Source organism: Podarcis liolepis (genome assembly GCF_965112155.1).
Source record: "Podarcis liolepis genome assembly, chromosome: 10".
In the NCBI taxonomy this organism is placed as follows: Eukaryota; Metazoa; Chordata; class Lepidosauria; order Squamata; family Lacertidae; genus Podarcis; species Podarcis liolepis.
In genome coordinates, this window is record NC_139562.1 from 34,377,417 (window position 1) to 34,403,558 (window position 26,142).

A 26,142-nucleotide genomic window follows, 5' to 3' on the forward strand; every position below is an offset into this window, starting at 1 on the left:
AGAAACTGAAATTACCTGGAGATAGGATAACTATTGCTGTGAGTAGAGCATATTCTTCTTGTCTCATCTTCAGTTCCCCAACACTTTTATAGAAATTGAACATGGGTATTATATATTCATCTGAGATGCCTGTAATACAAAATATTGAGAAGTACTTAAACATCAATTAAAAATATAGTTCTACCACTATGTATTTGAGTAGCATGAAACTAGACAGAGTATCATGTATCATTTATTATGATATATTTACCGTATTTTTTGCACCATAACACTCACTTTTTCCCTCCTAAAAAGTAGGTAGTCCTTTTGGTATTTGAGGTGCTTCATTTCATCTTTCACACATTTATTCACATCTGGCTAATCAAGAAATGCAGGGATGAGCACCTAAACCTCACCAGTGGGGCACATCATTATCTCCCTGGCCCTCAAAGGTCTGGTGTGATAGATGGGCAGGGTTGCCAACCTGTCAGTCACCTATCACAATGATGTCAAGCAACCCATTTTCATTTGCCTACAATGGCAAATGTGTCAATGATCTTTTGATCAGTGAATGCTTGAAACTGTACAGGCAAACCTGCTTTCCACATCTGTCCACATGTCTATGATATCAGGTGTGGGGCAGTAGGGTGTGGCTTTGCCAAAGTAGCCCTGTGGGCCCAGATAGAGAGACCTGAGAAGCCTAATTAGGCCCATGGGCTAGAAATCTGCCACTGCAAAGAAGTCTCCCAGGGCTATCTTGATGATTCCTTAGCTGAGAAAAATTTGCATTCACAGTGGCATAGCCAGTGGTCAGAGACAATGTAAACTGTATCCCAACAACACCTGGAGAGCCATAAGTCCCTCACTCTGTTCTGATTTACTGGTGCTGGAGTTAGACCTTCTGGCAAGGGTATCAGTTGTGAGCTGATTCTTTCGCCTGCAGAGTTAAGCATCTTAGGGCCTCTGGCTGCAAAACATCAGATCATGAGTTCAGGTTCCAACACTTACACGCAGCTCCCCAGTTTATATGGTAAATTTTAAGAATGGAAAGAATCAGGAAGGAACATACAGATGCAATGAGCATCTATTTAACAGCTTGGGAAAGGAATACTTTAAAGTAGGGATAAATTTGGTTTGGTTTGCAAAATGCAGCATTATTTTGAAGTTCGCACTTCTTCAGTTTTTGCAACTGTGCTCCACGTTGCATCAAAATCAATTGACTTACGTTCATGGTAGCTGCTGTGGATTTCAATGTGACTGAAACTGACTTTATCTGTATTGGGGCCAAGATGGGGAGAATTTTGTTTCCGAAGCACATCAAGTTTCAAGTATGTGGTGATTTTCCAATTCATTTCAAGTCCAAAATAGATGCATTTTCTAATCATGAGTAATGTGCAGATATAGTCCTAAAACTGAAAAGCTTATAAAGGAAGAGATCATATTTCATTTTAAGCGTCAATGAGGCCCATGACAATAAGGGGCCTCATAGGGCCTGTGTACGCCTTGGCAGTAACTATTAATCATTATCCTTATCAAGTGGAAAGGAGAATAAAGAGAGAAACAGAGTAAAGCACAAACACAACATTAGAATTATGTTGCAATCCAACGTAATAGAAACTCAGCATGATTCAACACCCAAATTAAGCAACAGCCTGAAACCTAAGGAAGAACACACAGTGGGAAAATTTGTATGTATCAGGTGTATACACACACACACACACACACACAGAGAGAGAGAGAGAGAGAGAGAGAGAGAGAGAGAGAGAGAGTTCTATTCATCTTTATTCACAGACCTGTTCTGCTTTCATTGTACAGTACTCGTCTGCATACCCTTTTTAAGCCACAAGAGGGGGCTATTTTCCTTTGTAATCAGCTACTCCACTGTGAGTCTCATAAATGGAGGGGAAATACGTTTGGATAATTTGGTTGTTTGAGAGTTCATTTTCCTCATCTCAGTGGACTCAGGTTGCAAAATTGAAAGCTCAAGCCACTATCTGTTAATTTGTTTCTCCTGTTCCTGTCATTATAATATCATGCCCAGAAAACATCAGTTTATTATTGTAACAAGTTTATTTGAGTGCCTGATGATTGAGAGCTGTACTCTTACTGAAAGAGGGACTTTGTTAGGGCCTCGTAAAAGGTCTGGGAACACCTGATGGCACAGCAGTTTTAAAGAAAAGTGAGTGTGGATCACTTCCCTGACTGAGAGAACACGGGAGGCTTCATGTACAAGCAGAGTATAAGTACAGTAGGCCCACAACTTAACGCAGGGGTTGGTGTGCAAGGGCAAAATCACACAAAGTCAGGAAGACACACACACACACACACACACACACACACACACACACACACGGAACCATCCCGTGTGATGATTTTGCCTTTGCACACCAGCTCCTACATTTGCAGAGCCTGGGAAGTGTGGTGGAGGGCTTAAAAACTCCCATTCACAGCAGGAAAACCCAGCACAGAAAGAACGTTTTAAGCCTTCCACCTTGCTTATTGGCCTCTGGAAAGGTCATCTGAGATCTTGTGGGACCTTCGGGAGATCTTGGATAACACTTTCTGACTTATACCCTGACCCTGCCGGCTCTCCATTTTTTAATATATTTATTTCCCTGCCACTCGTACAAAGTAAATCAGAGGGAAGTTGTGGGTCTACTGTATAGAAAACACTTTTTTTTTTTTAAAGGATGGCTTTTTCTTCTTTATTGTAGCAGAGAAATATACCACGTAAACACAAATTTTTCTGCCTCAGTTTGTTTCCAAAAGCATCGCACACAAACCACTTAAAACAATATACTAGGATTTAAGACCCATTGGGACTTTCTCCCACTTTGTGAATGAATTATATAGAATCCAAATGGTAGAACTGGAAGGGACCGTAAGGGTCATCTAATTCAATCCCCCGCAATGCGGGAATCTTTTGCCCAATGTGGGGCTCAAACCCACACCCCTGAGGTTAATTAGGCATCTGGATCTGCTCAAATCACTAGTCTGCACCATGAGCTTTGTGAATTTTCTCGCTTAGCTCATGCAGCACGCACAAGATGGCAGTTTGTCCTCCTGGTGGCCATTTCACATGATGGTTGTGTTATGTGCACCCCTTCTGTCCATGAAGGGGGAAAGAGAAGAGTGGAAGGGTTGAAAACCTTGACCAAGGTAGGACTATAAGCTGAGTCTGAGTACTAGTCCACATGGCACCTGCCTTTCAATACCTGTCTCTTCTATGCCTCACCAACATGCAGCACCACTATCCACACGGCTTTGACACATTACTTGGAAAATTCCTGCACCAGAGCTGGAGTGGTGAGGAAACTGTATCTCCCCATGCCAGGGCTCTTGTGGTGCTATGAGGTGGGAAGGTGAAACACTATACCGAACCTGTTGCAGGTGATGTGTACACCCTCTAAAAAACTTGCTTAACAGAAACAAGTGGCTGGACTGGGGTGTACTACCTGTTGTGCTACAGCAGCTTAAAAAACAGCCACCCAGTGTGTTATTGTGCTATTGTAAACACTGGCAGAAATATTTTTAATCTGGGCTGGCAGCTGTCTTAAATGTGAATACTCTTGCCTTAATTCACTATATGCTGCCACTGTAAAATCAGTGCCTGCTTGTTCTGTTTTACAACTCTTCATATCTTTCTGATTATGAAGGACCATGTCCTGTTCTCTGCTCATTATTTCGTCTGGCTGCCTTTAGATGCATATTATCTAAAGAGATGACATGGATCTCACAGATCCGTTCAATAATCGGATAAATAATCAAATAAATATATCGCTAAATGTATATTATTTTATTTCCTCTCCCAGACATTGTGAAGAGCCTATCAACGGTAGGCTCTTGCTACTTATTTTTTATCTTTTGCTATACAGTGGTACCTCAGGTTACATACGCTTCAGGTTACAGACTCCGCTTACCCAGAAACAGTGCTTCAGGTTAAGAACTTTGCTTCAGGATGAGAACAGAAATCGTGCTCCGGCGGTGCGGCGGCAGGAGGTCCCATTAGCTAAAGTGGTGCTTCAGGTTAAGAACAGTTTCAGGTTAAGTACGGACCTCCGGAACGAATTAAGTACTTGACCTGAGGTACCACTGTATTTTGAATGGACTTGGTCTTATGCTCCTTAGCCAAACAAGCCCTCGTCCTGTAGGATCTGTTTCCTTCCTATACAGCAGGGGTAGTAGACAGTCTATGCCCTAGACTGTCTACTACAACCCCCAGCCTGCTTTAACTTGGGTGGGGTAACCTGGAAGGGAAAGAGAAAACAGGGGGCAGAAGCCAGATGGAAGGAGAAGCAGGGAAAAGCCCTCTGCAACGGGCTAGTTCAGGTCTTTGGTTCCCCTGGTGACTCACTGGGCGGGCAGGGAGGGAAAGAGAGAATGAGGTGGCAGGGAGGGAAAGAAAAGGGTAGCAGAGAGAGGGTGTATCTCTACACACTTTGCTTTCCCATTGCCAGCTCTGGACCTGCCCATTTCACTCCACAGCCCTCAAAAGAAATCAAAAAAAGGTTCTCCCCAATGCATAAAATAGTGCATACAACATAGTCAGGGAAATCTGTACTACTCCAAGTAATATATATGATTTCCATGATTATGCCCAATGAAAATACTGTCTCAGTGTTACTGTAGCGTCAGGTCTTAAATGAATGGTAGATTAAATTTTTATTTCTTCTATGGTACAAGTCAAATTTTATCTCCGCTTTCAGGCTTATGCTCTTTATTATACATGCTATTTTAATTTCCCTTCTTGGAGTAATAAGTTTTAGATTTATGTACTTGAAGACAGGGTGCTTATTACAGCTGGATGTTTAAATTAAAAGAAAAGAAGAAAAACAGCTGTGAGGAAGAATGTTTCGTGCTAATTAATTATGACTAAGACTATTGTTAATATGGATGAAGAGATCTTTCATCTGGATAGGTTTGAAGCTGCCGGTGGATATTAAATCAAGGAATAAATGAGCTCTTGTTTTACTGGGAAATAAACATGTTAATTACTCATTATATTATAGTTAATTTCACAGTATTCATCTAACCAAAGTTGTTTCCCAATTCAAAGCCCTTCATTAGAAAATTTACTTCAGTTTTATTTAAATGTTATCGTGAGAAATATGTTTTTAAAAATCCTTATAAATCTTGCCCAAAGCTCTGCCAAGCTTTCACTGACTGCTCAGGCAATGAGCCAAACTTTCCCCTTGGTCCTGATCAGCCCAGCAGTGCATGTTTGACCCAGAGTCACATTCAGCATAAAACAAAATGATTCCTAAGCGACAGGTTCCAACATATATACTGCCTCATCTGGAATGGGTTTTTAAATTGCTATTTCTGGGTTTTTATGACTCTTGCTGCTATTTTGGGATGCATTTTATTATTGTTTTTCTTTACTGAACTCTTGTAATTTGTAATGCGAAGGCATTACAATTCCCTGCATGCGTGTGTTAGATTGTTTCCAGAATATTTGCTTTGAAAAAGCTTTGATTTTAAAAAAAATATTTGCTTCTTCTTTTTTTGCTTCTAGAATATATGCAAAGTTATAACATAATTATTAAAAAAATAAAATTGGAATTAAACCACTGATATATTAAATATCTCCCTCTCTCACACACAAAAAGATGATTTAGTCTGTATTTCTAATTCTAGTGAAAATAGATACAAGATATTATTGGTGAAAATAAACACATGCTATAATTAGGTAACGAGAGTTGCTAGCGTAGGTGAGAGTCTTGATGTTAGATAGAAATATATTTTCCTAACAGTTTATGCAAAGGAACTCAGGGCTGTAGACAAGGTAGCATTGTGTCTCACAAGCTATTAAGCCAGTAGCCTTGCATTAATAACAACATAAACAGAAGCAGCCTAGGCATAAATGTGCAGAAAGGTTATCATTACTCTGCAACCATTCCAGTTTATCTATCACACACAAAATTGTCATGCAAAACAGTCACGACGGGAGGGAGAAGAGTGCAAATGTTGAGAAATGGCAGAAGCTTCAGAGTCAGTGCTGTGGCAGGTGACAAAACAGCAAACAGCTCTGTGATTCCGAAGCATTTTCATATTTTCAGCTTTTGTAGCTGCATTTCTCAAAGCCTGACAATAAGACCGAGCCGACAGCTTGACACTCATATTCACATAAAAACCATCTTAACACAAACCAGTGAAGTATCCCTGTACTTTTTTCCTTCAAAGTTTGGAAACGATTCATTTTAAATTGAAAGTAAATTCTACGATTATAGTATTTAGGATTAGCATTAGCTCTTGCTAATAGATGGGGAACAGTCTGTTAAAGGTAAGGCATATTGAACCTCTAGTCATTCTTGGATATATATCTGTCATGAATTTCAACTGTTTTGTTTTGTTTGGGTATTTTTAATCCTAGAGACCAAGTTTCCCAGGTAGACAGTGCCTGCCACCTGTTGAACATCTATTATCACAAAAAGGCACATCACAAAAGGACTAGTGAGGGGGAGGGAAGAGGAAAACAGACAAAATTAGGCCCCAATTGCTTATTTTTTAAAATATAAAAACCAGCTTGGGGTGGGGGTGGAACAGGTTGCTCACTGTTTAAAAACAGGCCACCAAATGAGAGCTGGTTCAAACATAAGATGCCTACATAATCACAGTTGCCCTGCAGAGTCTGCATGCTTCCTCTTGTTCAAAGATGGCCTGATAAGGACCAGAAAGGACCAGAGCCATTTAGCCAGAAAACAGCTGTCACTCATTATATTCTGAAGTACACGAAAAAGCAAACAATTTGGAAATGTAGGCTACTGCATACAGACTGAACTCACTGTATGTAGCTTGTACACTGTTACTTTTTACCTGCAAGCATCTCCCCCTCCTCAAGAACCATGATCCAATCAGTTGTACCCCTGATCCAGTTAGAGGATTTAGGAGACATCCCCAGAAGCAAGAGATAGACCACAAAGAAGAAGTTATCAGATGTCCTTAAAGCTGTGCTTAGAAACATTTGGGAGAGAAATATCTCTATTTCTACAGATAAGCTATATAGGTCAACCCAATGACAGGCAGCATGTCAATTCAGGCTGAGAAAATACAGCAGTCAAAATACATCAAAATAATTCTTTTTCAGTGTATTGACTGTAACATGTTAGAAAGGGCAGCAGCTGAAAAACCCTCCAGAGATATAACAAAGTATACAGTGCAATTCTCTGCATATTTACTCAGAAGTAGACCTCCTTGTGTCCAAGGGGACTGAATTCTAGGTGGGTGTGCATAGGACTGCAGCATTAGAAGACATAGTTATGCCTGGTCCTACTGGGGTTTGGTGGGATGGGAGACAGCAGCCAAGGAAGAGCAATTTTATCTTTGAAATCATGGTAGCAAAACAGGCAGCATATATGGCAGTGTGACTATCTGACCGACACACCTTAACACCTCATTACCCTCTCATTTATATATTAAAAGATGAAGTCTTTTGCGTGTGTGTACCTAGTAATGATGCCATTACAGTGCAAGGGTTGGTGTGTTGAGGTTGGACATGAGTTCAAATCCCAACCCTGCTGTGACGTTTACTGGGTGGCCTTGAGAAAGTCAGTAACTCTGTGAGTTGAGTTGCTGCAGAATTGTTAGAATTAAAATGTATTTTGGGTACAGAAGTACACTGTAAAACAATAATAATCCGCACATAGCATTAAACTCAAAATCTAACCATTCTTTTAGAGCAAAATAACTCAGTGCAATTTATTCCAAATGAACCCTTTTACCTTACTAATCTAGGCTTCCCCTCCCAAAGGTACACATTAGCAATTGTAGACCTTGTACTATCTTTTTACATAGTAATAACTGAAATGGGTGAGATGGTTTTATTGGAATGAATGTGCAAGAAGTACATTTCATTGCCCTAATTTGTTTATGCATATCCTTGAACAAATATAGTTGGTTACAAAGAAACAGTTTTATTCTTGGGGCTTATATTTTTAGGATTAAACATTTACTTGATAACCTTTGGACTCAAAGCTGACTAAGTAAGCTTGCTACTCAACACTGAGGTGTGTAACATTCGCAAAATGGGTGCTTTTTTTTTTTTTTTGGCCTGGAATTTCAAGGACTGGTGTAGTCCTTTTCCTATCCATCAGAGGCACCTACCACTGTTACGAATTCTTTCTTCCAGGAGGTCGGCATGTCCTACAGGAAGTTTCCTGTTGAAGATCTCAGCTGACCGAAGGAACATGGCTTCTACTGCTGAACCCTTCAGCAAAGCAATCTGATCCTCATGGTCCAGGGTCTGAAAACCTGGAATTAAAGTGCGTGACAATATCAAGCCAGTAGCCAGCATCTTTCTGCCAGCAAAGAATATTGTGCAGGGTGGCGGCACCTAAAGATGGTTGGCACGTCTGCAGATTTGGCACAAGACCAGCTGACTATCTAATTACGGGCAGTTGTGTTTGAAGAGTGTATTCTGTTTTCTTTCTCAAGCCACCAGGCAAGAATCCATCCAAGTCTCTCACACGTGCACATGCTTGTAATCTTATTTAAGATTGCAAGGGTGATTACTTTCAACTTGATTAGCATATTATAAATTAAATTCTTGCTTCACCTAAAGGAGAGCTGGTTGCGTTATCCTCATTCAGGACTCAATTGAGTAGTTCTGAGCGCTTTCATTTGCCCACTGGCCTCGTTTCCCTCACTACCACCCTCACCCCCGGTTTTGTTTATATTACAAAAAGGAACTGGGGTTACAAAAAGGGATTTTAATAGAACAATGAAAATATAAAGCAGCATGTAGATGAGAGAACAAACATGCACAATACGATCAGTATATTTCTTTACTAATTATTTTGAAAGGAAGCATGATTGCCTTCAGTCAGCTGACATGGATCCCCAAAAGATACAGAGGTCTGTGAATGTGTCCTATTTTTTCCAAGCCAGGCAGAGGTATCAAAATAAAATAGAAGCATGTCAGCAGCAGACATTGAGCTGGGCTACCTAAAGCCAACTCATGTAAACATGGGTGATAATCAGTGTTCTTCAACCTTGGTCTTAGGTATCCAGATGTTGTTGGACTACCACTCCTATCATTCCCAGTCAGCTTATCCAAAGGTCAGTGATGATAGAAGTTGTAGTCCAACAACATCTGGGGACTAGAACCTGCGCCAAATGAAAGAGTACCAATACCTATCCAGTCCACTTGTACTGAGAGATCCATATAGAACCAAATGGTGGGAAATGGTGGCTTAACAATAGGAATCTAGCAAAGCTGGCTTTTGAGGTTTATGGGCACAAACAAGTTGAAGGATATCACAAAACTATTTGTTAACAAGGGAGAAACAAAAAATAGACTGTACATTGCTGGGGCAAATACCTGTGCTCATGAACATTGCAAAGGAGTAGTGCAATGAATGTTGATGGTGAATTTATGGTAAAATGGAATTAATGTTGATAGAGCATTTGATCTTAAACTGCTCAAGTTTCTAAATTTTGAGGATAGTTTCCAGTTTTTGATTAAGTTTGGAGGTAGTTCCCTCCCCCCTTTTTCGGTGTGAATAAAATAAGTACACCAACACAGACATACAGCAGTGAAGCTGTCTAACCAAAACACAGAGAGGAAGTGTTAGGCCAAATGTATTTAACATATTATACCTGGTAATCTTTTGGTGAATTCCACAAGGACCTGCACATGACTGGTGGCCATTTCCGTTAAGATAAGAAAATTTTCTTCAGCGCTGAATTCCTCTTGCAACTGAGAATTAAAATGGAATTGTGTTGTTATTAATAATAGTACTAGTAATAGCTTTATTTGTGATATGGTGCGTAAAAAGACTTTAAAATTGGGTGGCTCCTTTCAGCTGAATGACTCAAGATAATATGGGTTATGAAAGGTTGAGAAAACTGATTATGCTAGACTGACAGCATTTAACAAGTGTTTTTTTAACACTTGTTCTTTTTAAAGGAGCTGGAGGTCAAGTGTTGCTGCGCAAGGTGAAGAAGAATAGCAGGCTTGCTTTCTGTGGGTGGAGTGTGATGGCTCTTTCCACATCATACTACGTAGAGCAAATGCACCTCCTGTAAATTCATGTACCAACTCAGGACCACGTGGAGAAAGAAGCAAAAGAAGCTGAATGTGGTGGAGCCCGAAACACCCTTGAATCCAGAGGAGAAGTGAAAACCATGAAGGGGGAGCTAGGGAAAAGAGCAGATTAGGTTGACCTATTCCTTTCTCCTCCCTACTTGTCCTGTATTTGCTGTTCAATGGCAGCGGCCTCTGTATGCTGCCGTCACCATTAGGCTGCATTTGCTGAATGGCAGGTGAAAGGAAGTGGGGAAGTGAGAGATGAAGTGGCCCGTCTTTTCCTCTCCCACCTGCATGCATTTGTTTACCTGCATACAGAACTTCCACACTCAGCGCTCTGTATTTGGAGAGCAGGTTTGTGCCCAATATCTATTAATCCTTACTATTTTACAAGGGGAGACGATTTCTAGAACTGCTAGAATTTAAACTGGAAATGCTTCAAGCAATTATTGGATTCTGAAATGCTTATGTATCTATTGTATTAAATGGGATACTTACAAGCTTTTTAGACACTTCGGGAGGGATTCGCTGTTTATTATATGAATCCATGATATAGTGAAGAAGATTCTGCTGTTCTGGGGTTAGTTCTACTTTCTCCTATACTGGCAATAAGAAACCATAAGCATCAGTAGCTGGATAAGATTCCCTGCCTCATATTTTAAACTGTACTGTACAGATTTGAGCCGCTTGGTGCCAAGAACAGAAGCAGCTATTCCTAAATTATATATGAATGTAATTGCATTCTTAAATTATATATGCATGTAAACCTGAATGTAAACAGATGCATTTTTCAGGGGATTCATACACTTGAGATGACAACTGTCTTTCCAAAACCAGCACTAGATATTCTCTTCAATGATATAGGGGAAGGGGATCCCATTATAGCCATAGTAAGACACCTTCTACCAATAAATGAATACTTCAGGTGGACCACACCTACTGCTACATCACTGTCATGGCCCTTGACTGAGAAGTATTAGAGACCGGTGTCTCCAGCAGCAGAAGCTCAGAGAAGGAGTCAGACCCACTTCCCATCCTTCTAAAGCACGACCCTCTACCTTGGACCCTGAATCCCTTGCACTAAAACTTTGAGAAGTACCACTGCCCACAAACTCTGAGAAGGTAAGCAGGAAGGCCCTGGAAAATGTTCCCCAATCAGGTAGGTCACTGAATTATACTCCTGAGAAGAAGCCAGCAACTGAAAAACTATATATGTTCCCTAAAGATACAGCACTAGAGCTTGCAGAAATACTCTCTTGGCCAGGCTATAAAACCCTGGTAGTTGCTGAGGTAGCTGACTTCTGGCCAAAAGATTTATGAGCCAATACTTGTAGAACTGTAGACTGAAACTTCCCTGATCCAGCTAACCAGCTGACTCTCTGTCCTCTTGCCTGAGCTGTCACCTCTCTGGGATGGCAATGGTTTAGGAGAATCACAAACCACAACATGAAACTGATGGAATATACTTAAAGAACATCTGACCATTAGCAAGGCTTTTGGGGCACAATCGCGCAAATTAAATGCAAGTAATGCACTTTACAAAGTATGAAAATAAGCCACAGCGGTACATCTTGCAATGCTTCTCCAGTGTGATCTTTAAGGCTGAACACAGAGACCAAATATATTTAATGTCAAATAGCATATTTAACAATCTGCATGAATAATTAACAAACTCAGTGACTGATCTATAAGAAAAATCAGGAAGTTACTAATAGGTAATTATTCTCATGCAGTCTTCCATGCTTATTAGTTGTAGCCAACTACACAACAATATGTTACAATAATTTTATTACCTTGTAGAGTTTGGTTGTAGATGACATTTGCTTCAGGTCAGGTCCCTCAGTATCTTCACCAGTTGTCTGATCTACAGGCTGTGATATATTTTTCCTAAGCCGCTTCGACTTGCACTGTATTTCTGTTAACAAACCTGAAACATTGTGCATAAAGAATATATACATCAGACATTTCAGCATGTGTATGAGCCACATTACACATAAACATCGGTCCACATGTGTTTAATATATTCTCTGAGCATTCATTCATTTTACTAGCTCAGGCTTGCATTACAACTACGCACAACCTCTCCTAGATAGTGATAGTCTAGCTATCCATACTCTGGTCACCTCTTAGACTACTGAGATGTGTTGTTCACGGGACGGCCCTTCAAGACAGTTAAGACATCGCAGCTGGTACAAAAAACATATGCAAGGCTTTTAAATGAAACAACTTGCTGGGAACATACCTCGGTGGTATTAAAATAACTTCATTTGCTGTCAGTTTAATTCTGAGACCAATTCAAGCTGCAAATGCTGACCCTTTAAAGCCCTAAACGGCTTAGATTCCAAGTACTGAAAGGAATGCCTATCAATCTGCCTGGAAGCTACATGCATTTCTTCCCTGCTATTAGCAGTGAAGCAGGAGATGATCAGGCAAATGGTACTTTTGATTGTTCTAGCTTGTGGGATGCCTTTCCAGAGAGGCCTATCTGGTGACACCTGTAACTAGCCTTTTGATGACATGCAAACCCATTTTTATTCTCCCTGCCCTTTGTATCTCAGTCTACTGTTTCAATCAGTGTTTTGTTCTTTTGTTCTTATGTTGATTGTATTTTAGGTTTTTATTTTATGAGGGTTTTTTAAAAGGGTAGTATATACGGTAAAATTGCCTAAATAAATTAAAGCATTAAACTGTGTATGTATAGTGAACTGTCTTTCAACACTCCTAGGTACAGATTAAATATGAGGATGAGGAGCAATATCTGTAGGGGACCATTTTTGATTGGATTAAAAAAGGGGACTATGGTTTAAATTCTACATTTGCAAAGGTACCTCAGAGACTGCCTGAACTCTTAGATTCCAGCTCAATTGCTGAGATCATTTGCAGAAGTTTTCTTAGTTGTTCCCCAAGCTGGCGAGGCTCATTTGAAAACAACATGAAATCAAGCCCATGTTCATACTCTACAAATTAGCAGGCATCTTCTGCTTCAGCTTTTAAAAGCCTTCTGAAAACTTTCCCATTCCATCTGGCTTTGCAGGAAATTAAGAATACATATTTTCATAACAGCTGATTTTTATTTTAACTTTTTAATATGGTTTTTATTGTATTGTTTTTATGTACAATTGTTGTAAACTACTCTGATTGTTTATGAATAGCGGTATATGTGTATATGTGTGTGTATGTGCTGTTTAATTCTCTCTCTTTCGTATTAATAGAACACAAAAAATTGGTAGGAGTAGGAGGAGATAATCTGCATTTCACGTATGGAACTATCACTGTTTACCAACCTTTCTTCTGGTTGAAGTTGAAATAATCACTCCGTATATGCTCTACTTACTTAAAAATATTGGCATTCAGATTCAAAGAATAAAACACACAGCTTCCCAAATTGTGATTCGAGGACCCGATCCCCGCTTGGGGAATAAAGACACGTGGACACAGTATGTAAGGTTAATGTTTTATTCTTTGAATCTGAATGCCAATATTTTTAAATAAGTAGAGCAGATACGGAGTGATTATTTCAGCTGAAACAATTACTAACCAGAAGAAAGGTTGGTAAACAGTGTTAGTTCCGTACGTGAAATGCAGATTATCTCCATGCATCCAGATGATCATGTGAGTCAAGGTTGGCTGTCCCCACAGACTGGAGAAGGGAACATCCACAGACACAGTTAATATATGGCAATATGTTTTTTACTGTTCAGAAATAATAAATGGTATGAAAGGCTATGATTTCCTTAATATGGAATATTGCATCTTTTGCTACATTGTGTTAATAAGATCTACCTTAACTTCAGATGACATCCTACCACTACACAGAAGCAGGCAAATATTAATCCAAAGGCAGAATCATCATAACAATTTAAATTAAAGTAGTTTTTTTAAAAACAGGGTCACCTTAGTTCCCTACTTTTGAGGCTAGAGAACAGGAAAATAGCCTCTTTCAGTGACTAGATATTGTTAAGGAAGATATCAATGAAAATACCTAATTCAGTGGTGAATGCTTTTAATATCCTGTATATTATAAAGTTATGCATCATAGAAAGCAAGCTTCCTCTATCACTGAAAGAAGAGGAAATTTAAAGGATTAAAATATCTTGAAGGAGCAAAATAGTATTTATGATAATGACGCAAGAACTAGATTTGACATTGAGTTTCATCGTTTCACTACTGGCTGTATGATGTGTGGAGTTTTTCACCATCTTTAACCGGTCCAAGCTGTTCCTATATGTCTATCACATGCCTCTGGAATGGTTTAGATAAAACAGTGGAATGTTTTAGAAGCAAGTTATATCTCAAAACACATGCCACACGCAAAGACTGGAACCTCAGCACATTGTGTTTATGCGGGTCTGTTTGTTTGATGTGCATCTTTCTCCTTCCATATACTATAGTGACACATAGTAACGCATGGTGAACAAACTCTTATTTGTTATATTAAAATGTGTATGCTACCATATAGGTGCCATTTATGGCTGTTTAATAAAATATATAAAACAGTGGACAAAAATCATATGTAAATAATAATAGTAATTAATAATAGCAGTTAAGAAAACACCTAAGACTGAAGCAAACCCATTTTACCCACCAAAAGCCCAACAGATTTTGTGTAGTGCCTAAAGGATAGCAATAAAGTTGTCAGGAGGATCTCACTTCAAAACCAGAGCCATAATTGGGCTACAGGAGCAAGGGGAGTCTCTCCCAGAGCCACCTTCCTGGCCTCCACAGGTTACTAAGAGAAGGCCTTCTAAGACAATCTTGTATTTTTTGTAATGCAAGGATGGAGAAACTGCAGCACTCCAGATGGGAGTTGGAGTCCAACAATATATGGAGAGATGTAGGTTCCCTATTCCTTCTGTAGTGTGCAAAGTGGATTTGAGAGAAGATCGTTTTCAAATTCTGCTTCTTTGAATTAGGTATACAGCTTTGGATTAAAAACTGTATTTTACATACATAGAATGACATTATTATACATTGAGTTGTCTGTGATACATGACTAATCAGGAGCACACAAGTAAAACCATAAACATTGCTAAGATTACTTCATCTCTCTCACTTTTTGCAATATAGCAAAACTGCACAGGGATAACTGCAGCACTGTCGTCTGAGTCAATGAAGCAAAGTCCAAGGTGATGTTAATTTCAAATAAAACATTTCACTTGAAGTCAATTGACAAATAGGAATTTAAAGATTAAACACTCTGGCAGACCTTGAATTAAATATATATCTACTACCACTCCTTATTTCAGGGTTGTTAGGCAAGCAGTTTGCAAAATGTCCTCATTGCTGTACTTCACAAGAAGATGCTTATGTTTAAGTTATGAGTTATATGAGCCTCATCGTAACGAAGTGCAGGTTTCCATTGCAGAGGATGATTCAGGTGGCAGCACCTATTGTTGGTCTTTGTTTCACACAAGACAATCTGAGAAAACGATCAGCTGCTTTAAAAGTTTCCATTTCCAGTATCCTTGGTCCGTATTGTTTACAATGGCCCATTTCCCCCAGTTTATTCTATTATTAGTCATCACAACAATATGGTAGTCCTCCCTCCCAGCTCCATCTCTCTAAAACAGATAAAGCTGGTTCTGGATTCAGCACTGTGGGGTTTTATTTTTATGCAACACCTACAGATTCACTAAGTGTTCCTATCACATTGGCAGCACTTTTGTTTGTGTGTTTTATGCATTGGGTGGAAATAGGGCATCTCTCAAGATCTCTGTGGTTTGTTAAATTTGCAGAATGGAAGATTAATTATATTATAATTCTTGCATGAATTCCAAACGCTGACAGAGGCTGTTGTTTTCCACAAAGCCTAACAGTTAATATAGCATCTCATGATCAGATTGGAGGATAGAAGTATATTAAAAACTCAGAGTAGATTAATTTCCTGTAGGGACCTAAATTGGTTTGACACTACAGTTGTGCCAAGATGATTGGAGCTATCAATAGGGAACACAAAATGCAGCCTTAATCCCATCCTTGCATTTTTACAAAAGGCAACATGGTGAAGTTTTAACTGAAGTATAGCTATAGCTCTCATGCCACAGTTAAACTAATATGGAGAGTCTAAAGGACCAAACTACATATTATGTGGGAGACCTGCAACTGCACATCCAACTTTTTTCTCCTTTGCTGAGTTACAGTTAGAGGACAACTTGTCTCCATATTCCTCCTCCTCATCCCATCTACTCCACCAAGGAGCAAACAGATCGGGGGGGGGCACCTATTTAGATCATGAAAATGCTTAAATGTCAGCATTTCAATATTGCAGAAACTTAACAAAGGCCAAAGCATTTATTAGAGCAGGGGCTGCCAACATTTTTGGACCAATGGGCACATTCAGAATTTTCAGAAAGTGCAATGGGCAGCCGTCAGAGAATGTCTGCTGTAGGAATGTGGCAGAATACAAAATGACTGGCGCATCTAGAAGAAAAGAAAAAGCCAGGAGCGCAACATGGTGCAGCCATGCCCCACCCAATCAGAAAAAAAATCCACCTACATCAGCCACCACCATGCTCACTCACAAAGAGACTCTTCGAACACTACTTCTGTTAAGAACAGATGGGAGGCCAGGTGTCCAATCTTGGCATTCAATAAAATGTTAGCATGTTGAACGGGGCATGATCAACGTAGGAAAGGCTTAGGGAGTGCAAAGAGGAACTGATCAGGAAGAGAAAACAGTCTCTTGTTCATTGCTGAGTTTTGAAGAGATATTTATCAAGACCTGAGGATCCCTTTACTAGAGGCTTCCAGTCAGATTATCAAATTAGCCAGTCCTTAACAAACACTGAGGTCCAGCGTCGAGAGCCTTCTGGCGGTTCCCTCACTTCAAGAAGCAAAGTTACAGGAAACTAAGCAGACGGCCTTCTCGGTAGTGGCTCCCACCCTGTGGAATGCCCTCTCATCAGATGTCAAAGGAATAAACAACCATTTGACGTTTAGAAGACATCTGAAGGCAGCCCTGTTTAGGGAAGTTTTTTAATGACTGATGTTTTAATGTATTTTTAATCTCCTGTTGGAAGACACCCAGAGTGGCTGGGGAAACCCAGCCAGATGGGCTGGGTATAAGTAATATAAGATGGTGGTGGCGGTAGTGCAGATGTAAGTCCCAAAAACAGTCCTGAGGAAAATAAAGACCAGGGTGCCCCTTTTGCTCCAAAAGCAGTTGACTGCAACAAAACATGTCTCTCTCACATCAGTCTCTACAGCCACAGCAGGTGCTGCAGTTTGACTTCACCCCTGAAGGCACACTCCTCCATTGTCCCCTGAGACAGACGGATACCAAGAAGTTGACTACAGTTCAAAGTATTTCAGCCAATCCTGCTATTTCCTATTATATTATCCATTTTCCTTAAGGGCAGCTGTCAGTACCTATGTCCCTTTTCAGGCCTCATGATGTGCTATGCTCACTTAAAAAAGCTTCTGTAATATGCTCCTCAATAAATGCCGGCTTCTGTCACTGTTTTCTATATTATTTAGATATTGCTACCATATTACTCAGTTTTACTTCTCATATATGCAGTCCCCTTTGAAGAGAGACTGTAGCTCACCAGTAGAGTACCTGGCGTCTGCAGGTAGGGAAGTCTGAAATCCTGGAGCACTGCTGTCATCCAGGGTCAGCAGTGCTGAGTTAAATGGGCCAATGATCTGACTTCGGCTTATGTTCAACTGTCCCATTTTTAGAAAAGACTGAATGGAATTGTTCACTTCACTAAATAAATCACATAGATTTTGCTTTCCCAGTTTGCCAAATTGTTTTTATTGCACTCTCTGAGGTCCCTGAGAGAGCACCTTCAGCTCTATGCAACCATAACCTGAAGACTATCTTGGGTTTTACTACCCTTTCCGCAGCTCCTACAAAATGGGAATGCAAACTACACAGGGTGAGGCCCAAGCTTACTCTCACTCAGAGGAGACACAATTGAATCAAGGGACACTGATTATGCAATGCAAATATATTTATACATACACTCCGCCAGCATTCCTACTTCCTTGCACTTCTGAAGACGGCACTTCTGACACTTTCTCCTCATATACATGTCCATCTCACAGTTCCCTCCATTTTTGCACTTGTATATAGCATTTTTGGTGATACTTCTTCTAAAGAAGCCTAGGGAAAGAACAATACATGCAAAATAAGATCTCAATATGAAACTAGTTTCTGTTTTAAAAGAATGAATTTATTAGTATCAACTCTTCAGTAACGCAAATACCTTTTCACCCAGTAGAACATATGTTCTGCTTTAATGGATATTGATTTCTGTCCCTTATGATAAAGAGATGTAGCTGATCTTATATTGCCATTATCCAAGTACCTGGAGGCCTGGATCATGATGTGTGTGCAACAGAAATATATGTAAAAGCCTAGAAATCTGGAATGTGTTTTATAAAAGGGATCAGTAAGTTCAGTGCTCTTTCTCCCAAGTAGGCAATTTGGTGCTTCCTAAAAGCAGGGCAGGATGAAGTCATTTGGCCCCAGCATCCTATTATTGGAAGTGCATTGTCTTCTGTGTGCACAAAGGGATTTCAGTTTCCTCTCCATGCTTTTCACACACACACACCATGTGTCCCCAATGGTTGGGCGACTTTCCAGAGCAGTTGGGTGGGGGGACAAGGGGATGTCCTGTTGCATAAGAAGCCCACTCATACAACCCTGGATATCACTCCTTTGTAAAACAGAAATATACCACCTCTAAAGTGTATCTAGTTTATAATTCCCAGCTTAGACATGCCTCTCAGTAACCAGCCACCAATTTTATTGCAGAATAATAAAACTGCTTCTTTTATTTAAAAAGAAACAAAACAAAAACCTTGCACTTCACTGTCCATTTGACGTTGAATCTAAAATGTCTTGTGCACAGTCTCCATTGAAATATATTTGACTGACACTGACCACTTTTGAAATGCAAATTATGTGGTGCTTTCACTCAGAGCCACATAGTTGCTGTTTTATAATTCCCTAGAGTTTAGTACATTTCCATACGGAGATTAAGGAAGGAAAAGGTTAGATTTAAAGCTGAGTTCTTCAGTGCCTGTTGAAAACATTTTCCTACTTTTAAAATAAATCATAATCTGCTTTTTTATCTTAAACAGATTTTTAAAATCCATGTTTTATCAAAAATTCATCATCAGTGCAAAAATGGTACCTGCAGACATTATTATTAGCAGCAAACAGGTTGATTTTATTAAGAGTTGATTGGATAAAGAGGTATCTTACATTCTATTGAGGTGAGAAATAAAATACAAAGCCCACAGAATATCTGTCTTACTGAAAATATTTGGTGAAGCAAGTGCAATTACGGTAGCATTTATACACCAATTTATTTCAGATATGTAATGCTATCTCACTAGAAGTTTATAAGATATCCCACTGAAAAAAGTCCTGCTAACCACTATACTTTATCATCTGCTTTATTAAGCAAGGCTCCCCTAAATCTCCTAGGAATCACATGCATATTTGTCTCTCAGTTAGGAATACTGTGTCACATGCAATTCCATTTGTAATAGATTACTAAGAGCTACCTCAAGCAGTGATGCTCTGCGCACACATAGATCTCTGTGAACAAAGGAACGGGCAGGCCAGTCCACTCACTTCACTGACATTATTGGGGCGGCCATTCCAGGCAAGGAACTCCACCAACATGCGTTAGAAATTCAAGTGATTACAAGATCAAAATGTCTGCACCGAGGAAAGGGAAGCTTTCAGCCAGCCTAACTTGCCATAGGGTGCAGTCACTTCAATGTGCAGTCAGTCCTTGCCTCACTTGCTAATCCTTTGCTAAATAACAAACGGCTCCACCACATAGTCCCTGCCTTCATTCACAAACTCTTCTTCTGATCAATAAAAGCAAACAGAACTTCCTATTCAGACCAATTAAACTACTTCGGGCCAATTACATGGTCACACAAAAATAACCTATCTTGTTCTACTTGCAATGATTTTGTTCATCCCACCTTTGCATCCTTCACAAGTCAGGGCATTATAATGGTACCCCGAGGCCTTGTCACCACAGACCACGCACAACTCCTCTCCTTTCGTTCTCCCTCCTGAAGGACCCATTCGAGTCTTCTTGGCCACAGGCATTCCCTCAAGGTCTGGCTCCTTTAGGGGAAAGTTATCAGAGGGTAGTTTTCTGAACTCATACATTACAGGCGAATACCATTCTTCAGGCTGTTGGGGATAGAAGCCAAAGCTGGAGTAATAAGGTGGCGAAGAAACGGGAGGCTGCACTGGAGAAAAGTGCACAGCGTTGTACTGTGAATAGGGTGACACATCGGAATCTTGCACTGGGGAAGTCATTGGTTCGGGAAGTAAACCTAGAAAACAACACAAAAGAACATTTTCTTTTATAAGGAACTTACTTCAACAGCTCTGTTCCCTAAAAAGAAACCCATAATCGCATTATGTTCATTATAATTTATTTTTATTTTTTTGCTGCTTCCTCCTCAACCTATATTTATGTTCAGTCAATGTGAATGAGATAAACAGCTTCCATGAATGGGTCCATGGCTGTGTACACACCACACATTTAAAGCACATCCCATCCCCAAAGGAATCGTGGGAACTGTAGCCTGTTAAGGGTGTAGTTATGTAGGAGGAAACTACAATTCCCATTATTCTTTGCAGAGGAATGTGCTTTAAACGTATGAGTGTATCTTTAAGCAATCCATTTCCTGTACTTCCTGGATGTCTCTCTCAATTAGCCAAGTTCTAAGCTATAATAGGACGCGGGTGGCGCTGTGGGTAAAACCTCAGTGCCTAGGACTTGCCGATCGCATGGTCGGCGGTTCAAATCCCCGCGGCGGGGTGAGCTCCCGTCTTTCAGTCCCAGCTCCTGCCCACCTAGAAGTTCGAAAGCACCCCTAAGTGCAAGTAGATAAATAGGTACCGCTTTATAGCGGGAAGGTAAACGGCGTTTCCGTGTGCTGCGCTGGTGCTGGCTCGCCAGAGCAGCTTCGTCACGCTGGCCACGTGACCCGGAAGTGTCTGCAGACAGCGCTGGCTCCCGGCCTCTTAAGTGAGATGAGCGCACAACCCTAGAGTCGGACACGACTGGCCCGTACGGGCAGGGGTACCTTTACCTTTACCTTAAGCTATAATAAAGGTTTCTGTTCTGTTAAGACTTTGGCTTTTCCACCTGATTCTTAAGATAGGCTGGATATACACTGATCTGTAAAAACACTATTAAAGCCTATTAAAAACATTAGATAGTTCTCAGTGCAATTTCCTATTGCCAACAGATCGCTGCTCTGCAGCGCTCTCTGGTGTCACATTTTTATAATGAATTTTTAACGTTATAATCGACCAGTGTAGACTCACCAGGAGCCAAAGCTACAGCATTCTGACATATAAACAAAAATATTATACGTTCAGTACTTTCGCATAAACTAACATTTATGAAATCTGCTGATCTGAGTTGATCAAATGTGGGTTGACATGCAAATAATTTTTTGAACCATTTATTCACAAGCAGTTCAAAATCAATATACATTTTTCAGAAGAATTGTCATGTGTTTTGGTCCCAAGACTCAAAACCTAAAAGGCAGTTAAAATAAAATTCTATGGTTGCTTAGTCTGCAGTTAATACATGAGCAGAGATGGAATCACCCAAGAAATAAGAGATCAGAAGATTATAGTTAATTACCTTTAGAAGTGCAATGTTACATTTCAGTCCTAAACATTTGTGACACTCTTTTCATCTGAAATTCTGGAATGATATTGGGCATTTTAATCTGTTCTGTTAATAGATATTTTAGCACCCATGCATATCAAATATCACTATTGGTATTCAGGCAACCCTTTTGGTTTAATCACCACTTTATTCTTCTAAGCAATTCTGTTAGGTTTTTCTTCTGTTTTCATACCCAATAACCAGAATGTGGGTTATATTGCATCAGTTTTCTTGATTATAATGCAAGTGTTTCCACCTTGTTTTCCGATATTCCTTTCACACTGCAGTACTGGTTGTGTTATGGAACTGTGGCTTTCTGACTGATATACTGGCATGATGCATTAAATTTCATTCACAACAGCAGGCATGCTGTGACACAACAACTAAGTTCATTGAGCAATGCTGTATCTTCCCCACCCTTTCCACTCATGCATGCTTCTGTTCCTCCATGATTCCCCCATGAAAATGGCAGGAAAGATCTGTAGGCCAAATTTAGTCATTTTACTCTCATGATTTTCTGGGTTAATGGGGCTGTAAACAGATTTTTTCTGCAAGTAACTGACAAGGAAATGAACACTTCCACTAGATTTCCAGTACACAGTGGCTTGTACATCATGTGAAAGCTCAAATATAGTGCAGAAATCAACAGAATAAAATGCAATGTGAATGCAGCCAGAACTGGAAGGTACCTCAGATCACTTAGACCAACCCATGCTTACAGAAGTGCATACACACACAAAGATACAATTCTTTATAATACACCCAGTAACAGTATCCTCAGGGCAACTTACAAAAAGAGTAAAAACAAAGTAAAAATGCATAGTTTAATCTTTAATTTTATTGTTCTGAAAGCCACCTTGGGGTCCTTCTAGATAACAAAGTGGGATATAAATATTTTAAAATAAATACAAATTATGGAGCGGAAAATTGTCAGGATATAAATACATTCCAATTACACATCCTCTGTACACACAAGCAAAAAAAAAAAAAGGTTCTATGGTAGGGGCAGGCAAAGGCAGAGCATGCTTTACAAATGATCCACAGGCCAAAATCTAGCTAGCAAATGCTGCTAGTTCCTGGTATTAATTAAAGGAATGCTGAACTAATCCTATAACATACTTCTTGCATTCTGAAGCAAGGGTGCATATTCATAATAATTTAACACAGATTAGTTTCACCTAATTGTACTTTTGCTTTATAAGTTTACCACACAGAGAACTGCTAGCATATATAAACTCATTCATGGTAGTCTATCAAAAGAACAGAGCAAAAGAAACCAAAATAACCCATATGAGGAAATAAAATGCAGGGCAAGGAAAGTACGTAACAAACTAAAGCAAAATGCGCTGTGCAAGTGAGTTAGTTTCGTTACATGACATAAAGATATCAGCTTCCTGAAAGCAACAGTGTAGGGAAACTTATACGGAGTCAGACTCTTGGTCTACCCACCTCAGTCTTATCTACAATGACTGACAGCTGCTCTCTAGGAAATCTGACAAGTGCCCGCCCCCCATTCCTACCTGGAGATGCCAGGAATTGAACCTGATATATTTCTAAGCAAAGCAGATGCTGTAGAACCTCTAAAATGTTGGGTGCTTCAGGTAACAAAGGTCAGATTCTAGATACTGATTTATGTATAGCAAAAACGATATTATCTAGTACAGTATTTAGAACCACAAACTACAAGTCAGCTGGAAAAGTATCCTACCTTGAGGGGCTGTTAATCTGACCATTTAAAAGACAAATCTAGTTCCTTCATCCAGTATGGCTCTCTCCCGCTTCCTTAACTTCCCAATACTTTACTCGCAAGTGAAAATAAAAACTTCCTCTAAGACCAGCCAAGGAAACACTAGGCCAGAGGTTATATAGTTTACTGATTAACTTTATTATGAGGAGCTGGTTTGAAAAAGTCTGAGAAAATTGCTATATAACATTTCCAGCATAATTTGTTAAAATCTGGAAAAGTTGATCTCAGAACATCAAAAAGAGTGTGGATAATCCCATTAACTTGTACAACCATTCAGATTCACTTATTGGATTTTTTTAAAAATTAAGATTACGGTAAATATATGTTGCATAACCTGTCTTACTGAAACAGAAGTTGGGTATTGTATAATTCACAATGGCAAGCCTATGCCAGCTCTTTATCCCCACCACTGAGGCCAGGGCACCTGAAACTGGAAGGAGGGCAATGCCATCAGCTCCCCTCCCCTACACACACACACACACAGACACACACACACACACACACACATACCTGCAAGGATTCTGACCGCTATCTAGCCAGTTGCCTGCAAAAAATAACTAATGGACATATAACTAATGTTCTGCTCCTTTATTTAGTGTAGAGGGAATGTTGGGGGATTGCTTCCAGATAGGGATTGCTCTTTATCTCATCATCAGAACCAAAACACCCAGAATCAAAGAAGAAATCAGGTATAGGGTGAGGAATTTGCCCATTTTTTCTAGGGTGGAAGATCTACAGCTGGCAGCACATCCCTGTGGAGACTGGAAATAATGTTTCATTCAAACATGTTTGTAAACCATGTTAAAGACCTAAAAATGGTGGGAAAGGAAGGAAATACATATCTCAGACAGATAATGTTTTAAGCACATTTCAAGTTGCAAGTCAGATAATATTGACTGGTACTATTCTCCCCTGCAGAAAGATTGTTGAGCCAGAGTATGAGCACTGGTATGTTAGGAGATCCTGTCTAGGTAGCCTGCTGGTCCTGGCTACTTTGGAATTGGTGGGAATTCACCCCTTTTCTCACAAGTCATTTTATTTTCAACATTTAACTGTAATTTAATTGTTGGTTTTTTAATGCCTTTGATCTTGCTGTCACTTTTGAGCCTGTTTATTATCTCTGCTATATAAAAAAGCAAAAGCCAGATGTTGAATTTTCTGCCAGAAGCAGCTTGATAACAAGCAGTTAGCTAACCCGCCTTATGATCTTCTTCTTGTTTAATCATTTTTGACCTTTGAGAAATTGCATTTCTTTCTCTCTCAACACAACGAACAAAAGGATTCAATCTTTCTCACCCCTCTCTGTAGTGCCAAGAATATTGTAGATTTTCAGGGGCTCTCCAAGTGTCAGCACACTGTTCACACTGGTGGGCAGTGGCGTAGCGTGGGGGGTGCAGGGGGGCCGGCCGCACCGGGCGCAACATCTAGGGGTTAGGGTTAGGGGGCGCAAATCCACGGGTTAGGGGGGCAAATTACTTGCCTTGCCCCGGGTGCTGACAACCCACGCTACGCCACTGCTGGTGGGAAGTAATATTACCCAATAGAAAACATGCTAAACCTACAGTTCTGCTTCATTTCAGAGAAGACAGACACGCATTGGCCTCAGTTTGTACCATATGTAAAGCCAGGCATTCATAGAATGTGACCATGGTGAGGCAATGCTTATCATGTCCTTGCTCAGGCCAGCCCAATATGTATGGCAGGCATCCCCAAACTTGGCCCTCCAACTGTTTTGGGACTACAACTCCCATCATACCTAGCTAACAGGACTAGTGGTCAGGGATGATGGGAATTGTAGTCCCAAAACAGCTGGCGGGCCGAGTTTGGGGAAGCCTGATGTATGGAGTATAAAATTCTAATTGCCACCCCCCCATTACAAATATAGTAATAAAATTACAGAGCTTTCAGTTTCCTGCCTTTTAATGGCACCCAAGCTTTGTTACTTGAAGCAGGCGGCTTACTCTACTCTATCTGAGGCAGCTGCCTTTCACTATCATCATTATCATTATCATCATCATTAAAGCGTTTTACTCATAGAAATGTTTCAAAGCCACTTTCACACACAATAGAAGTACAAAGGACCTGCAGGAAGTGGTGATGGTGAAGGAAAGGCAGTGTCTTAGGAGGCAGTGGGAGAAGAGCCTAAAATAATTTTACATTATATAGTAGCACTGTTACATTTTGTTGCTCCTTTAAAAATTAAAAAGCCTTCTGTAATATTTGTGCCAGGGAGCAACAACGCTTCTGAAAGTAAAAACAAAACAGCAAAAGAATGCACAAATTTAGCAATATGTATTCTGATAAAATCCAGCAGCTGCTCATTAAAATCCCAGGTTTGCCACAGGGTTTGTAGGGGAACACACTCAAATTGCATATGGCTGTTAAATATAATGATGGGGAGGGAGGCATTGCAAGACCTTCATATGAACACAAAAATATAACAACACACACAAGTTATGATCAAGGTGGTGGAAAAAAACCAAAGCATTTAATGAAAACATATTTGATCATTGTCTTTCTCCTGTAGTAATGCAATGGAAATCTTGTAGCACCTTAATGACTAACACATTTAGTGTGGCACAAGTGTTTGTCACCTACAGTCCACTTCTCAAATGCATCCTGCTATAAGACATACAGTAATCATTGTTGTTACAACAAATTAAACAGATGCCTCTCTGGAAGTCTTATACACTACTTATGAGTATAGGACTTTCTCTTTT

At 40.0% G+C, this 26,142-nt stretch overlaps 1 protein-coding gene across 7 annotated transcripts in view; it reads right to left on the minus strand.

The window, feature by feature from the left end:
* Positions 1 to 26,142, minus strand: part of NR1H4 (nuclear receptor subfamily 1 group H member 4) — a 32,269-nt gene that overhangs the window by 1,342 nt on the left and 4,785 nt on the right. For 4 of the 7 annotated variants that reach the window (XM_083462870.1, XM_083462869.1, XM_083462868.1 and 1 more), the window contains 7 exons: positions 19,958 to 20,320; positions 17,973 to 18,113; positions 11,800 to 11,933; positions 10,505 to 10,603; positions 9,577 to 9,676; positions 8,083 to 8,229; positions 16 to 129 (listed from right to left, as the gene is read on the minus strand). In XM_083462870.1, the coding sequence (XP_083318996.1) occupies positions 16 to 129; positions 8,083 to 8,229; positions 9,577 to 9,676; positions 10,505 to 10,603; positions 11,800 to 11,933; positions 17,973 to 18,113; positions 19,958 to 20,320 (1,098 nt within the window). Of the gene's footprint in view, positions 1 to 15; positions 130 to 8,082; positions 8,230 to 9,576; positions 9,677 to 10,504; positions 10,604 to 11,799; positions 11,934 to 17,972; positions 18,114 to 19,957; positions 20,321 to 22,092; positions 22,155 to 23,383; positions 23,480 to 26,142 lie in introns of those variants that run through there. The other 3 variants (XM_083462872.1, XM_083462871.1, XM_083462873.1) reach the window with 3 other exon arrangements.